Source organism: Thermobia domestica, chromosome 5 (assembly GCF_964235325.1).
Source record: "Thermobia domestica chromosome 5, izTheDome1.hap1.1, whole genome shotgun sequence".
Classification (NCBI taxonomy): Eukaryota; Metazoa; Arthropoda; class Insecta; order Zygentoma; family Lepismatidae; genus Thermobia; species Thermobia domestica.
In genome coordinates this window covers 228,914,040-228,930,522 of record NC_137458.1, presented here as the reverse complement: position 1 = coordinate 228,930,522, position 16,483 = coordinate 228,914,040, and the positions used below count along the sequence as shown (strand labels likewise).

The 16,483-nt window shown below is 36.5% G+C and overlaps 1 protein-coding gene across 1 annotated transcript in view; it reads right to left on the bottom strand.

Annotated features, from left to right (window-relative positions):
- Positions 1–16,483, bottom strand: part of LOC145686442 (trypsin beta-like) — a 194,683-nt gene that overhangs the window by 118,696 nt on the left and 59,504 nt on the right. Inside the window, exons 4-5 of the mRNA XM_081759746.1 lie at positions 8,944–9,157; positions 1,319–1,533 (exon numbers count right to left, since the gene is read on the bottom strand). Coding sequence (XP_081615872.1) covers positions 1,319–1,533; positions 8,944–9,157 — 429 coding nt within the window. The remainder of the gene's footprint in view (positions 1–1,318; positions 1,534–8,943; positions 9,158–16,483) is intronic.

Genomic DNA, 16,483 nt, shown 5'->3' with positions numbered 1-16,483 from the left:
ATTCCAACATTCTCCTGCACTGCATTCAATATACGTTGATCAAAATTTATGATTCTGTTTAATAGCACAGTAACTCTTTTGTATTGTTGATTTTAATATTTTCTTTTATTCTTGCAATTACATTTTCTATGTGCTATTTCTACTTGCGCGGAAAACTACAGATTTTATTGCATTTTCAAGTTTTGTATATTGCAATGCCTAAAATTGGTGGGTTCAATATCCATTGTCAATGCCCTTTTGTGCTTTTACATTTCATGTATCAAAGGGTTCTTTTTCTTTCCACTATTACATAGTTTCTTCAGTTGCTTTCTTGATGATGTCGCTGAGATTTCTTAAGACTTCCTCCGCACCTGATTTTATATGTCTCCCTCATTCAGTTCCTTACACAAAATATTGAGAGTGCATCGAATCTTTTATCAACTCTAGTCTGGAATTCGAGTTCGAGAGCGTTTCAAGTTCTGCAATTTTGGTCGTTATTCTTTCGTATTTGTTTGTTTGTTTCGTCTTTGTTGCGAAAAAGTATTTGTTTCGTCTTAAATTACGAGGTTGTGATGAATGATAATCTGCATCTCTGAATGAGCAGACCTATGATGCCGCTTTGTCTTCTTTGTTCAATTAACACATTGTCATTTTGGTTTCTTGTGCCACTTCCTGTCGGAATCCAAGCATAATTATGGATATACAATACATAATTGTGTCTATCATATTTACTATTAGTCTCTTAGAGACGGGAACATCTACACCGAAACTCCCTGGCGCAAGGTCGTCATGGCGATTGGAAATACGAGTCGTGTTATTACCTAGTCTGGATTTGTATTATTACTGTATCAAGTTTTCAGAACTGGTGCCTAGCCTAAAAGATTTTTTTTCGAACAATAGGTATTCATTTAATAGGTGGACTATTCACCTTTCACATATGTAAAGAGAGAGAAGCCACGCTAAAAATCTACGTGTATTCAAATCTTTTAAACAAATGTATGTTACTTTGTAACTGATATCAATTCTAATGAAGAATCTGCGATGGTAATATTCTCGCCTTTAGTGTGTAGTATTCTATGTTCGATCCAGACCATTTCGGTTATATGGCAACATAACGTTTTTTCGATTCTTTTTAAAGGTTACATGTTTCTGCCCTCTTATTGTAACGTCGCTTGAAAAATTATATAATATTCATTTACTTCATCGTTACTATCCTCTTTATCTAACACTGTACGTCTATGTGATATTAATATTTCGTGTTCCTTTAAATTTGAATATAAATGTTGAAAAAATTACTTTCTACTTTTGTACAAATTATCTATTATAAATATTTACTTACCTATTGGAGGTAAACATATTGGAACAACGGTAGGAGAGAAACTCACTCGGTTTGCTAGGCGTATTAATGCAATATCGTTAATGTAATGTTCAAATCTTATTGTTGGAGACTCAAAAAATATCAGATTTGATATGTTACTCATTATGATTGCTTTACTTCTTTGATTAAAATTTTTACTGGTCGTACCGAGAATTATGTCCCATCCATCGTAAGACCTGGTGGAAAAAGAACATTTAAAAATGTTAATATTTCTATGGTGAAAATCTGGTGTAATCAATCTTAAGATATTTTAAAGTAAATTCTCAGAGCAGTCATTTCCAACTGAATTATCTATGACGTCATAGTTTGCTGTTCCCCTTCGCAGTAAAACATATGGAGAGAGAAAGGAGCTCACATGTGAACTGACGTTGATGAAAAACCGTGTTGGCAGGCAAACAAGAAGTAGTTGGTAGTTTTGCAAGCATACTATAATTGCATGTAAACTGTCAACACTTATTTATCTTCCTACAACATTCCGTCCGGCCCTCTGCTTGCTGTGTTTCTCTCTGTTTTGTTCAGATTGTAAAAGCACGTCTCTACTTCAGATTATGGCTGGTTGGAAATGGCTGTGTTAGAATGCTTCCTATTCTGTATTTAATATATTATAATAATATATAAACGTTTACTTTGTATATCGTAAACTTCTATAATATTTTCTGGAATAATATAAGATTACATGAAATTCATTTCTCAGAAGAAACCATAGGCCCCAGAATGAACAAGTATGTTGTCTCTATGAGTAAATTTTGCTTCTAATGCATATAATTAATACATGCCATTCTCCTCGCGGAGCACCAGGCCAAGAGGCTATGGTACCGTTAAGATGGCTCTGCTGTTGTCAAGTACACACACAACAACATGGGTGTTCAGGCACATCCATGGATTCCTCAAAGGAGGGTATGGCCTGTCCCTAACAAGTGAATGAATAGTTTGTATTGAGTTTCCGGGAATAAGCAAATATTTTCTGAATTTAATCCTACAGTAGTTTCTTTATTTTTTTACGTTGACAACTTCTGTTGTAAAGTATAGATATTATGTCTAGGGAGTATTCTGCACACCTTCAACACCCCTAATACACCCTAAGATGAATTCATTTTCTCATTTTTGGGACCGCGGTGGCTCAGTGGTAGAGCGTTCACCTCTGGTGCTTGGGGTCCCGGGTTCGATCCCAGTCCAAGCAAGTGAACTTTGTGGTGGACAAACACCGCGTGCGCGGGTTTTCTCGGGGTTCTCCCGTTTCCTCCTACTTTCTTCATTCCACCATTTCATTCATTACTCATCATCACCGTCTCCTTTAGCCTAACCGGCATAAGCGTGGGACGTAAAACTCAAAGATTTCATTTCATTTTCATTTTCTCATTCATTTTCAAGCATGCCTTCAGTAATGGGCAACTTTTCATAAGAAAATATATGGAGGTATTATGTTTCATTCAGTCATATGAACACAGTGCAAGGCCTTAAATTGCAACATAACCTTAAATTGCAAAATAACTTTCGGAAGTCTATTCGTGTAAGGCCAAATTGACAAAGAAATTATGGTATTTATAGTTATTATGACGCATTTAAGACGTCATTCTCTTAAATTTTCCACAATGCAAGGATTGATGATAGCTTCTGCTAAATTTTTAAAATATGTCTTAAAGTATAACTATTGTTGTATGCATGACCGCCGCAGGGTGGGACAAAAGGATCAGTTACATTACCTATATTTTCGGAAAGTGTTCAATTCTTCGAAATACATATCAAAACTTGTTAGATTAGCTTGATGATACACTGTTGTATTTAATAGATTAGTATGAAATTCCATAGTACTATAGGTATTTACTATATTTAATATATGCACAGTGGCGTAGACAGGATTTCATTCGGGGTGGGTCCGGGGATCCTCCCCAGGAACCTTTTCGGCAATGGGAAACTAAAACGCAATTTTAAGGTTTCTTTTAAAGCTTTAAAATTTTCGGGGGTGCAAGGCCCTTAATGTTTGGTAATGTGGGGACAGAAAACGCAATTTCTGGTCTTATTTTAACAACTTTTCAAAATTTGGGGGGCACTAAAACAAGTAGTATTATGACCCTGTCCTTTTCAGATATATCGCTAGTTGTAGGTCTATATACGAGGGAGGATCAAATGAAAACGTTAAAAGTGCGATAAATGTTCGAATGTAACAGTGAAAAGGAAATCTTACCTCTTATTTTTCAACGTAGTCCCCTTGACGGTCAATGCAAGTATTTCACCGTTTCGGAAGTGCATGGATGCCTCGGTGGAAGAATTCTTTTGATCGAGATTGTAGCCACTTGTGCACCACGTTTTTCACCTCTTCATCACTATTGAAATGTTTGCCGCCTATCGCTTCTTTGAATGGTCCAAACAAATGAAAGTCATTGGGGCAAGGTCTGGTGAATAGGGTGGATGAATGAGACACTCAAATTTGATGTCATTGATAGTCTCAACGGTCAAACGGGCAGTATGCGGTCGGGCGTTGTCATGGTGTAGGAGTACTCCTGAGGAGAAAAGTCCTCGCCGTTTACGCCTGATTGCCGGGCGAAGTTGATTTTTCAGCATGTTTGAATACGAGGCACTGGTTACTGTCACTCCTTTTTCCATGTAATGTTCCAAAACTATTCCATTATAATCCCAGAAGAGAGTGAGCATGACCTTTCCTGCTGATGGTTGAGTGCGGAATTTTTGGGGGTTTCGACAAAGAGCTATGCCGCCATTCCTTGCTCGCTTTCTTGGTTGATGATAGTGAACCCAGGTCTCATCCTCTGTAACAATCCTGTCTAGAAATGAATCCCAAAATAAAATCCATGTAGGAAAATTTTTGTCCACTGTCTTTCCCGTTGAGAATGGCATGAAACCAGGAGATGTCGCCATTATTATTAAACTTTGTGCTGGAACACTCTATAAGGAAATCAAAGATAACACGCAAGGCCTAGAGTTTAACATTATTCAGCAGGTTATGGCGTACGCTGATGAGGTAAAGTTAACAGGGAGTGACAGGAAAACAATAGGTTTTATTAAACGCTTGCAGGGACATAGATTTAGAAATAAATGCAGAGAAGACTAAATGCATGGAAATTAGTCGGTATCGTAATAGGGCAAATTATGGATGAGTTAAAATATCAATTAATACTTTTGATAAACTGGATACTTTCAAATATCTAGGATCAGTATTAACAGTTGAAAAACATATTCACGCAGAAGTTAAATGTCGACCAAAAGCAGGGAATTAGTGTTATTGTTCAGTTCAAAATCCCTTGCAGTCGCGAATTCTGTCGAGAAATTTGAAGTTTAAAATATATAAAACGATAATCATGCTTGTTGCTCTGTATGGTTGTGAAACATAGTCGTTTACTTTGAGGGAAGAACATAGACTGAAAGTATTTGAGAGCAAACTCATGAGGTGAATATTCTGACTCAAGAGGAACGGGAATGGGGAATTTCGGAAACTTCAGAACGAGAAACTATATAATTTATACAGTTTACCAAACATTTCTAGGATCATCAAATCTAGGAGGCTCAGGTGCGCAGGTCATGTAGCGAGGATGTAAGAAAGTAGGAAGATTTTCAAAGTCTTAATTGGAAGAACAATCGGAAAACGACCATTAGGAAGACCTAGGTTCAGATGGGGAGACAATATTACGCTAAGATGGATCTTGCTGAAATAGGAATACAAAGTAGAAACTGGATCCAGTTGGTTAAGGATAGAAGTCAGTGGAGAGCTTTTGTGAACGCGATATTGAACCATCCGGTTCCATAGCCCATAGAGTTAGTTAGTTCATTAGCCTCATAAATTTATCCATTCATCCTGACATAATTCCTGAACATCTTTTTGTATTAAGTAGTGTGAACAATTTCTTTTCAGAAAATGTAGCTTGAATCATTATGCACTTAAATTTCTAAAGAGATTGGCACAATCTTTCGAACATCATGGTATCTTCCAAGAACAATGTAGTGATGACAATATGTCGTCTATTTCATTCCAGTGATTATCATCATTACTGAAACATCAATGTCCATCAACGAAATTCGAAAGCTGTTAACATTCTCAGTATAGTTTTACAAAGAAATCTTACGGAAAGATGAAGGAAAATAACACAATGGAAATAGACAGAATGAAATTTCATGTTTGAAACCAAGCCTCGTAAAGTAGCGGAAACCAGAAATGTAATGTGTAATGGTATGTTCGATCAAAATAGTTTTAAAGTTTCATATTTCATAATGCTTTGATATTTTCATAGTAGTGGCCTACAAATCTGGCCAAAACATCAAAATTGGAAATTGTCAGAAATATGAAAGATCTTACAGATTTAATAACGAAAGACGTAAGGTGTGGAGAAATAGGTAGGCTTTCGTCCAACTCGTGCCTACAGTTAGTACTAATGTGAAAGACTAAAGTCATGGAAGAAGGCCATGTATCTACCCTGGTAACAGACGCAAAGTTCATGATGTAAAAACAAAATATTTTTTTTGTTAGGCTTCAATAATGATTGTGCATGTCAATAATGACTGGGCTTTGCCACAGATTGTGAAACTTTTCGCCGACATCATGTGACACCTAATCGTCAAGCTTCGTTTCGTGGCCAGTTTTTTTACAAATGATTAAAAGATGTCTGGTGATTGATGCCTAGGTGGTTAACTGTATCATGTTCGATATTTGGAAGAATAGGATCCACTTTTGCTGTGATTGATCGCCCAGTGCAAAGAACGTCTTGGATGTCGGAATTTCTTGCACGAAAGCCAATGAACTATCTCTTGGTTGCTGGTTTTGATAACGTATTTTGCACATAAACAGCACAAATTTCTACGTGGGCTTGCCCAGTATTTGTGTGTTTATCGAAATAAAATTGTAAAATGTAACACTGTTTTGCGAAAAAAAAATCACACATGTTCACAATGCGAAACCTAAGGTTTGATTCTAAGAATTACAATGTTTTCGGCATATCTACTAACTTCAGCTTTGGAATGACGTTAGACGTCACTACAGCGACTCATGTGTTCCTGTTTGGAACATTATAACTGTCTCGTGACTAAGGGACTTAGTACCTTTCAGATTTAGACATTAACGAAACGTGTTCCCCATGCCGTAAACGTCGCCAACACCTATGGGCCCACTAGCCGATAAATGTCGATTGTCGCTATAGCGACGCGTCGAAGGACTGCCGCTAGTGTGCCACTGGCGGTAGGGTTTCGCCGAATCGAAAAAGATGTCTAGCGTCGGGGTGTTGAAGTTACCACCGCATAACAGCGAGGACTTCATTTTGGTCCGCACTTCTTCGATTCGTCGCAGACAATCGCGAAGGGACCAACACCAACTATCGCCTGGGAGACCCGGGTTTGATTCCCGGCGGGAGCTCATGTGGGATTCCACGTTAATCAGTAGGTCCACGTCTCATATAGCCTCGTTGCTGAAAGGGACGCTAAACTAAAATCAATTCAACTCAACAACCAACTAACACCAGTCATATGCATGCGGTTATTATTATATATTATTTTTCCTGACGAATTGTTCCTAACGTGGGCTACGGGGGTCAAGAGTAACCCCTGGCTCTACATCATAAAGTGAAAAATCTTTAGATGAGTGCGTATAATTGTATGAATTTAGATGACAACTGTAGCCCATCATTTGAAAGTGAATGTGAGAGAACTATGAAATAAAGTAAATAGACGCGCGTCATTCTGTTATAAAATTTCACGCGAAACGATTCTGTCTAATCTCAAACGTTTATCACCGAATATACACGGTTACAGGAGCACTGTGATTATATAACTTAAAAATACCTCAATATTTATGCCTCTACAAACGATATTTCTTCATCACTTCCGTGGACAAGTCGGAAGAGCACGCGCCTACAAATCTGAAGGTTCGTGGTTCGCGTCTACTCCGGGGCACGTATTTTTTTTAACTTTTTAAAAAGTGTTTTTTAGATTCTCCTTAATGTAACAAATTACGCATATATGCGATTTAACATATTTTGGGATAGTAATTTTGTTGTTCATTGGCGTTTCGTCTCGTCTCCGACGCTGGTGGTATAATTTCCAAAACGGAAGTGGGGCCACCGTGTATCGTCGCTGCGGGGTCTCCAATTTTTGGCGAGATGTCTCTAGATGCACATTGGTGGTCCACCAACGCTTACGGCATGGGGTTCTTACTACTGACTTTTTTGTCTGATATGTTTCGAAATAGTTAATGAGTACGTGACAAAAATTTAAAGTTCATCTTTTACAAAGTATGTAGTTCCCACGTAGCGTGTCGCTAACGCTTTCGTCTTGGGCGCGAGCGGTGCGAAGTTTCGATTTCCGGTGGGGACACTAGGTTGAAACAATATGAAAAGCTTTTTCAGCCCTGCCATCCTGAAAGAGGTTATCATGAGTTCTTTTCATTCAAAACAGAAACATTCCTGGGTGGTACCTAACATGTAGGTCTCAGGCTGCTTTCTTCCTTCCTTCCCCTTCCCCGGATATTGTGCTCGCCGAGGGACGTCATCCATCCAAAATGACGGGTTAACATGGCCATAGATGCCGAAAGTACAGAAATCTAAATCATTTACCCTTTACAAAGTATGTTATTAAACTTTCTTATTTTGTCATACTTTGACATTTTTGTTTTCGTAGTTTCTGATCTGTTCTTCTTCATACTTTGCCTCCCTTTATTGAAAAAGCGGAAATTTACCTTCTTACAAAATTATTCTCTCAGTTTTTGGCAATTGAAACAAACTAATTATTCCCTAGTTCCAGGAAGGAATAGTCTATTGAATTATGCAGTATTTGCAATCCCATTTCTTTTATAAAGACATGAAAAGTCAAAGAAACTTAACGTGACGTTATTACCGCAAGTGATCTTACATAAAGAAATCCAATGAGAGCACCATCGCTCAATAGCAGAGCGCACGTCTCTGGTGATACGGTTAATTGTTCTTTCTAAGCCATGTCGGTTTATGGTAGACAACACTGAATCCGAGGATTTTCTTTGGGAGGGGGGGGGAGTTTAGTTTTACCCCACATTTTTACGTCAACTACTTTTCATCATCATTTAATTTCATTATCCGTCTCATTCTGCCTAAATGGCATCACAGTGATACGCATAAATTAAAGAAATAAGAAACAATTATTGATCTTCCCTTGGAATCCTTAAATGGAACCCACGAAAACTACACTTTTCCAATGAATTAAATTTTCACTTCATTTTTCTTTACCTTATGAAGTTACGGTAGATCTCCGAAATATGGAGATCCAATACTGAACGCTGTTACTCCTAGTTTCAATAGACAGTTAATCACAGAGATAGATAATATCTTACGATATAAAAATGTGTTGCCAATTCTGGTACCTGTCAACTAGCAGACTTACTAATACATAAGTCCCATACTTATGCATAGTATAGTTTGGATGTCTAAAATAGCCCCAGAACAGCTCGTGTTGGCTCCGTTGGCAAGGGATACCCGATTTTATTCCCAAGTGAAAGCTCCATGGCTCGTGTCGCACATTAAGATGCGCCTGTAAATGCACGTCTCATTTGTTTTCGGTGCTGAAAGGGACACTAAACCAACCAATCTAAATGAATCGCAATATTTATGTGTACTTACATATTTTCCATGTCCTGTTCTCCGTTCATCTTGTGAATCCAATTTTTGAAGCAGTGCGTGGCTGAGAGTACATAGAGATCGTTGATAAGCGTTCCTCCACACACGATATTCCCCTCATTGCGAATGGCTGCAAACCATGGGAACTCCGATCGAAGAGCTGGGCTACCTCCTATCACTCTCCCTTCCTTTTTCTTTGTCACCACTTTTCCACATGCTATTAAACATTAAAGATTATTATTTAATTATAATATCACTATGTCCTATTAACAATGCAAAAGCATATCAGTATGTGTGTTACATTAATTTCTAATGGTACACAGTCAAGCTGTAGGTGTCGCTTGCTCATGTTAATAGATGCCGCTAACATGTAAGCAGTTCGAAGAGTTAGAACTATTGTAAGCAAATTTGATGCCACTAAATTACTGCGTTATTTCCATCTAATTATTTCAAAATGAATTAGTCGTAACGATATAACGCTATTTCTAGAGCAGTAGTACTCATCCTAATTCTTATCACGACAACTAGTATATCACACCCTCTTGACAGTGACCCCCTTATAATTTCTTCTTTGTAATAAGCTTGTGTGCTATTTTTTAATATACCTATCGCAGAGATCTTACGATATCTATCTACTTCTATAATAGTAGATTCAATTTCTTGTATATAGTGGATACAGTAACTTTCCTAAAAGCGAATGGATTAAAACCAAATTTGGTCAGCTCATTCATATTACAAATATCGAATCCGATCCGTCACAATGTTTCAAAAGTGGAGGCCGTTAGAAAATTTCAAAACTTCATATTTTCCTTAATTTTGAGACACATGTTAAAAACTAAAGTGATTTCTTTAAATAAATATTAAACCCGACATTGGAGCACTAGTGAAATCGCACCATGCTCAGGTATCTCATTAGCTATCAGTTATAATTGTATTTCAATATGCAGGGTTTTTTTTATTTTGTTTTTGTATTTTTCTTGTACTTCAATATTAGTTTCGTTAGTCTCGTTCGTACCTTTTTCATTTAAATTGATTTTTAAACAACTCTGCATCTCTTGAAAATGTTTAATAGATCTATTTTTGTTGTTTCTAACGGTATGTATAAAAATAAAAAATGCCTATCAGAACAAGATTCAAAATAGTACTCAAAAACATTTTCCGATATTTGATTCTAATTATATCTCTTCCGCTTATCTTCCTGACCCCCATGAAACCCTCTCAAAATCCTACCATGGTTCGCGACCCCAGGTTCTAGAGTAATATATTGTGTCTATTTCACTGCTACTTGAACGGTAGTGTGCCAATTTAATTGTTTAGTAATGAGTAATGGCGATATCAAACATGATGTAAAAATTGTGTTTATTATTAGGTCAACTAATGAATTAGCTCTTTTAATTAAGCACGATTTAACTCTACAGTGTACAGAGGTTCAAAAGCTCTCTCTTGTGTTGTTTTCTCCTAATATATATGTTTGTACAACCCTGAAGAAAAGTTGTGGCTCGCCTTTTTCTATATAAAACGTTGCTAGATTCACTAATATGTTTCTAAATACAGAATTTAGCATATCCTATTAGTCAAACTCTTAAAACGACACTACTTAAGCCCCATATTAACTATGCAACTATTGTAAATTTAAGGAAAGCAAGAGTACAGCATTAACTAAATGCATACAGGAAGTATATCAGATGAAGATGACACTGATCAGAAACCGATAGGTCATACTTCAGAGGACCTTCTCGTAGGTGAGGGGCATCTGATACCCGGTTGCTGATAAATCGCCCTTTTCTCCAGAACCTCCTGATAGCAAGAACTCAATTCTCCAATGTCGCACGATACATGATGCCCCCATACCGTCTAGCTATGGAAAAATTGAAAACCTCCAAAACTCGTTCTCTTTTATGACTCCTTTTGGGAGGTGTACTTATGCCGCGGTGGCTCAGTGGTAGAGCGTTCACCTCTGGTGCTTGGGGTGCCGGGTTCGACCCCAGCCCCCGTCAAGTGAACTTTGTGGTGGACAAACACCGTGTGCGTGGGGTTCCTAGGGGTTCTCCCGTTTCCTCCCACTTTCTTCATTCCACCATTTCATTCATTATTCATCATCACCGTCTCCTTTAGCCTAACCGGCATAGCCGTGGGACGTGAAACTCAAAGATTTCATTTCATTTTGGAAGTGTACTCGTTCCCTTTTACGACCACTTCTTGGGGTGAATTCGTTCCCTTTTATGACTACTATTATCACTCTCTATATAACATAGCAGAGATTACACAAGAAAGACTATAAGCATTTTTGAACATAGCAGATCTGATAAAAGAGAATGACTTAATTTCCAACCCCTAAAAAACATAGCAGAAAATACATAAGACTATGAACACATAGCAGAGAATAATGGGGGTCTACTCGTTCGATTTTATAAGCACTTTCCTCAACTCCTATTTTAACAAATCAGAGCTAATAAAAGACGATGAACAAATCTTCCAACCTCTATGTAACATAGCAGAAATTACACAAGACTACGAACACGTAGAAGAGCTAATAAAAGAGTTGGGCTAATTTTTCTAAAACTATTATAACATAGCAAAAATTACGTAAAACAATGAACCAAGAGACTACGAACGAATATTTTAACAGCACTTCTATGTAACAGCAAAGACTACTAACATAACAGAGAATAATGAGGTTGTACTCGTTCCCTTTTATGAACACTATATTCAACCCCTATTTTAATATAGCAGAAACTACTAAAGACAATGAATATATTTTTCAACTCCTACGTAAGACAGCAGAGATTACATAAGCTAGGCTACAAGCATTCTTAACATAGCAGAGCTGATAAAAGAGTATGGAATATTATTAATCATCATTTAAAATAGCACAGATTACATAAGACTATGAACATATATTACAAACCCATATTTAACACAGCAGACAATATGAACCAATAATAGTAGTGTATTCCTTCTCTTTTATCAATCCCTACGTAACATAACAGAAATTACACAAGCATTCATCAACTACTACGTGTACCAAAAGAATCGACCATCGAGGTCATAGGTGAAATATTTAAACCCGAATAACTCGTAAAAAGAGCAACGTATTGAGGTGGTGTTTTCACATTTAATAACAGCTCATCAACTACTACATGTCGCAAGTACTGACCATCGAGGTCAAAGGTTAATATTTTATCCCGAAAAATGTAAACGGAGCAACGTATTAAGGTGGTGTTTCCACATTTTGTAACAGGTCATCAGGTACTACATGCACCAAAAATACTGACGAACGAGGTCAAAGGTCAAATATTTAAACCCTTATAACTCGTAAACGGAGCCAGATATTGAGGTGATGTTTCCACATTTAGTAATAGATCATCAACTATAACATGTCCCAAAAGTACTGATCATCGAGGTCAAAGGTCAAACATTAAAACGTAAATAAATCGTAAACGAAGCAACGTATTGAGCTGCTGTTTCCACACTTAACAGTAGCTCATCAACTACTATATGTCCCAAAAGTACTTACAATCGATGTCAAAGAACAAATATTTAAATCCGAATTTTCGTAAATGAAGCTACATATGGTGATGGTGTTTACATGCTTACTAATAGGTAAAGTAGTAATGGCGTTACTATAGGAAAATTTGGACTTTGACCCCGACCTTTGTGACGTCATAGGTCAAAGGTCAATGACCGTGGCCCGGGGTCAATGACCTAGGGGTACCTAGGACCACCCCCTCTAAATTTTGGCAGGGGTACCTTGGCCCACCCCCTAAATTTTGGCAGGGGTACATAGGACCACCCCCCTTAAATTTTGGAAATTGCCAAATCTAAAAATTTGGTATGGTAGCCTAGGACCATAGTATGTACCTCTATCAGTATTGGGTGTCTATGTCGTTCCCTTTTATGGGTAAAAAATTGCCAAAAATTCAAATTTCGGGGTTTTTTGACCTAATTTATCCCCTTTGATGAGGTGTTATTATCCTATATAGTTATATGGTCATGTATAGGGGTCCATTACCTTTCATAAGATATGGGTATATTTGTGCACTCCTTTAAAAATTTGGGAGGGGTACTTTGGCCCACCCCTAAATTTTGGAAATTGCCCAATTTAAACATTTGGTATTATAGTACCGGATCCTAACATGTATTATGATAAATTTGGGTGGTCCACCTCGTTCCCTTCTAGGGGTACAAAATTGTCAAAATATAAACGTAAGCAATACGTTATACCACGTGTTTGGTTTTTGGTCGATTTTATCCCCTTTGATGAGGTGTTATTATCCTATATAGTTATATGGGCGTATACAGGGGTCCATTACCTTTCATAAGACATGGGTATATTAATGCACCCCTTGAAAAATTTGGGAGGGGTACCTTGGCCCACCCCTTAAATTTTGGAAATTGCCCAATTTAAACATTTGGTATTATAGTACTGGACCCTAACATGTATTATGATAAATTTGGGTTGTCCACCTCGTTCCCTTCTAGGGGTACAAAATTGTCAAAATATAAACGTAAGCATTACGTTGTACCACGTGTTTGGTCTTTTGGCCCAATTTATCCTCTTGGATGAGGGCCTATTACCTTATATGGTTATATGGTTATGTATAGGGGTCTATTCCCTATTATAAGACATAGGTACATTTGTGCACCGGGAGGGATACTTTGGCCCACCCCTTAAATTTTGGAAATTGCCCAATTTAAACATTTGGTATTATAGTACTGGACCCTAACATGTATTATGATAAATTTGGGTGGTCCACCTCGTTCCCTTCTAGGGGTACAAAATTGTCAAAATATAAACGTAAGCAATACGTAGTACCACGTGTTTGGTTTTTTTGTCGATTTTATTTCCTTTGATGAGGTGTTATTATCCTATATAGTTATATGGTCATATATAGGAGTCCATTACCTTTTATAAGATATGGGTATGTTTGTACACTCCTTTAAAAATTTGGGAGGGGTACTTTGGCCCATCCCTTAAATTTTGGAAATTGCCCAATTTAAACATTTGGTATTATAGTACTGGACCCTAACATGTATTATGATAAATTTGGGTGGTCCACCTCGTTCCCTTCTAGGGGTACAAAATTGCCAAAATATAAACGTAAGCATTACGTTGTACCACGTGTTTGGTTTTTGACCTAATTTATTCCTTTGGATGAGGTCCTATTACCTTATATGGTAATGTATAGGTGTTCATTCCCTATCATAAGACATAGGTACATTGATGCACCCCGGGAGGGGATTCGGTATCATAGTACATGACTCAACATGTATTAGGATAAATTTGGGTGGTCCACATCGTTCTCTTTTAGGGGTACAAAATTGCTAAAATATAAACATAAGCAATATGTTGTACCATGTGTTTGGTTTTTGGCCCAATTTCTCCCCTTTGAGGAGGTTCTATTACCTTATATGGTTATATGGTCATGTATATAGGTTCATTTCCTATCATAAGATTTGGGTACATTGATGCATCCTTTAAAAATTTGGGAGGGGTATCTTGGCTCATCCACTCGGTTTTAGAAATTGTTTAATATAAGCATTTGGTATCATAGTACAGGTCTCCAATATGTACCACTATAAATTTGGATGGTCCACATCGTTCCCTTTTCATAGGTAAAGAACTACCAAAAATCAAATTTCGGAGGTTATTGACCTCTATTTAGCATGTTATATGGATATGTACAGAGGTTTATTACCTTTATATGTTTATGTTCCCTTTTAAATTTGGGAATTATCAAATAACAAAATTCGGTAAACGTTTTCTAAGCCCCATTGTAGATGTTGATGTTCCTCTTATGGCCAAATATTCAAAATTTAAATGTTATTGACCGGCTTTATTATTGAATAAGTACAGGATTTATTACTTTTTCATAAGACACAGGTGTATTTGTGTACCAATCTTAAATTTTGGAAGGGGTACATTTCTTATTGTCGTATCAATAATTGGTAATTGGATAGTATTTCATTCATTGGGTAAATCATTAGGATCACGTGATCGGTTATTGACCTATGATGGGATTAGGAGTCCAGGACATTGGTACATTGAAACTTTGTAGGATAATTTGATAATGCGTCATTGGTTTTGATTATTCCCGCCAAATATAAACGTAAGCAAGACGTTGTACCACGTGATTGTCCTTGATGAGGTAGTGTACAGGGATTCATTTCCTTTGTTGTGGTACTTCTTAAGTTTGAGTACACACACACACTTCTAGAAAACAGTTGGTTCTACTCAGGTAAACAATTGACGGACATTATTGACCTTATTGAACATATAATGATATGATTAACTCTAAGACTTAGGTATATCAAGAGAAGTATTCTTTAAATTTGGGAATGGTGATAAACAGAATTTTAACATAAGGTGTGAAATTTGAAACAATACATTGAACTTTAGTCACAGCTCATAGTCTAAGATCATTGGTGGTGATTGATTTGAAATCTGATAGCTAACCTTATTGAATCTTATGATTCATAGACGAAAGGCAATACATGCTACAACAGTTTAAAATTTAATCATAAGGTGATGTAATCTGACATTAGCAAAGTTATTGTTAATGCAATTTGATTGGATGATCACTATCTTTCCTGCAATCTGATTGTTTGATCACTATCTTTCGTGCAATCTGATAGGTTGATGAGTTTTAAATCTTTTTCTGCATTCAGTTTTGTTTTAACATTTAAAAAATTTGAAACTTTGGTTTGACATTTTTTCGTTTCCAAATTTTTTGTTTAAATTTTTTTGTTTCGAAATTTTTGTTTGTTTCAAAATTTTGTTTGAAACTTTTCGTTTGAAATTTTTGTTTGAAAAATTTTTGTTCGAAAATTTTGTTTAAAATTTTTTGTTTGAAATTTTTCGTTTCCAAATATTTTGTTTGAAATTTTTTGTTTCAAAATTTTGTTTGAAATTTTTTCGCTTCAATTTTTTGTTTGAAATTTTTTGTTTGAATTTTTTTTTCGTTTCAAAATTTTGTTTCAAAGATTTTTGTTCTAAATTTTTGTTTTCAAAGTTTGAGTTGACATTTTTAAAAGTTTGTGCACTTATTAGTAAAGAACTGGAACTGTTTAGAACAAAAACCTTTGACAACATTGTGGTGCAATAGTACACGTCAGAACCTGGGGTTGTACTTGAAATGAAAAAACACAATTCATTGAAATGGATCATTTTATTACACTCCACATACATCCATACCAGATAGTGGTTCTGGATATTGTCGATACAATGTATTTTGAACTTCTTGCACTAGTTTGTCTTTAGCGTATAATTTTAATTCCAATTGAAGTCTTTTAAGGTCTAATGCAATATCAATTGGTGGAAACTCAATGTCCATTTGATCACAAATAAACTGTTTATCAATACAGTTATGCACCCACGAACGATGTTGACAACCATCACAATATCTAGATACATGTTGTACAATATGCATAACACATTTTTCAAAATAGTACTTTTTCAGGAATATACTAGTTTTGTTGCACACTTCCACTGCATGTTTCACACACTGAAATACGCTGATGAATTTGTTCCATTCCGTTTGTG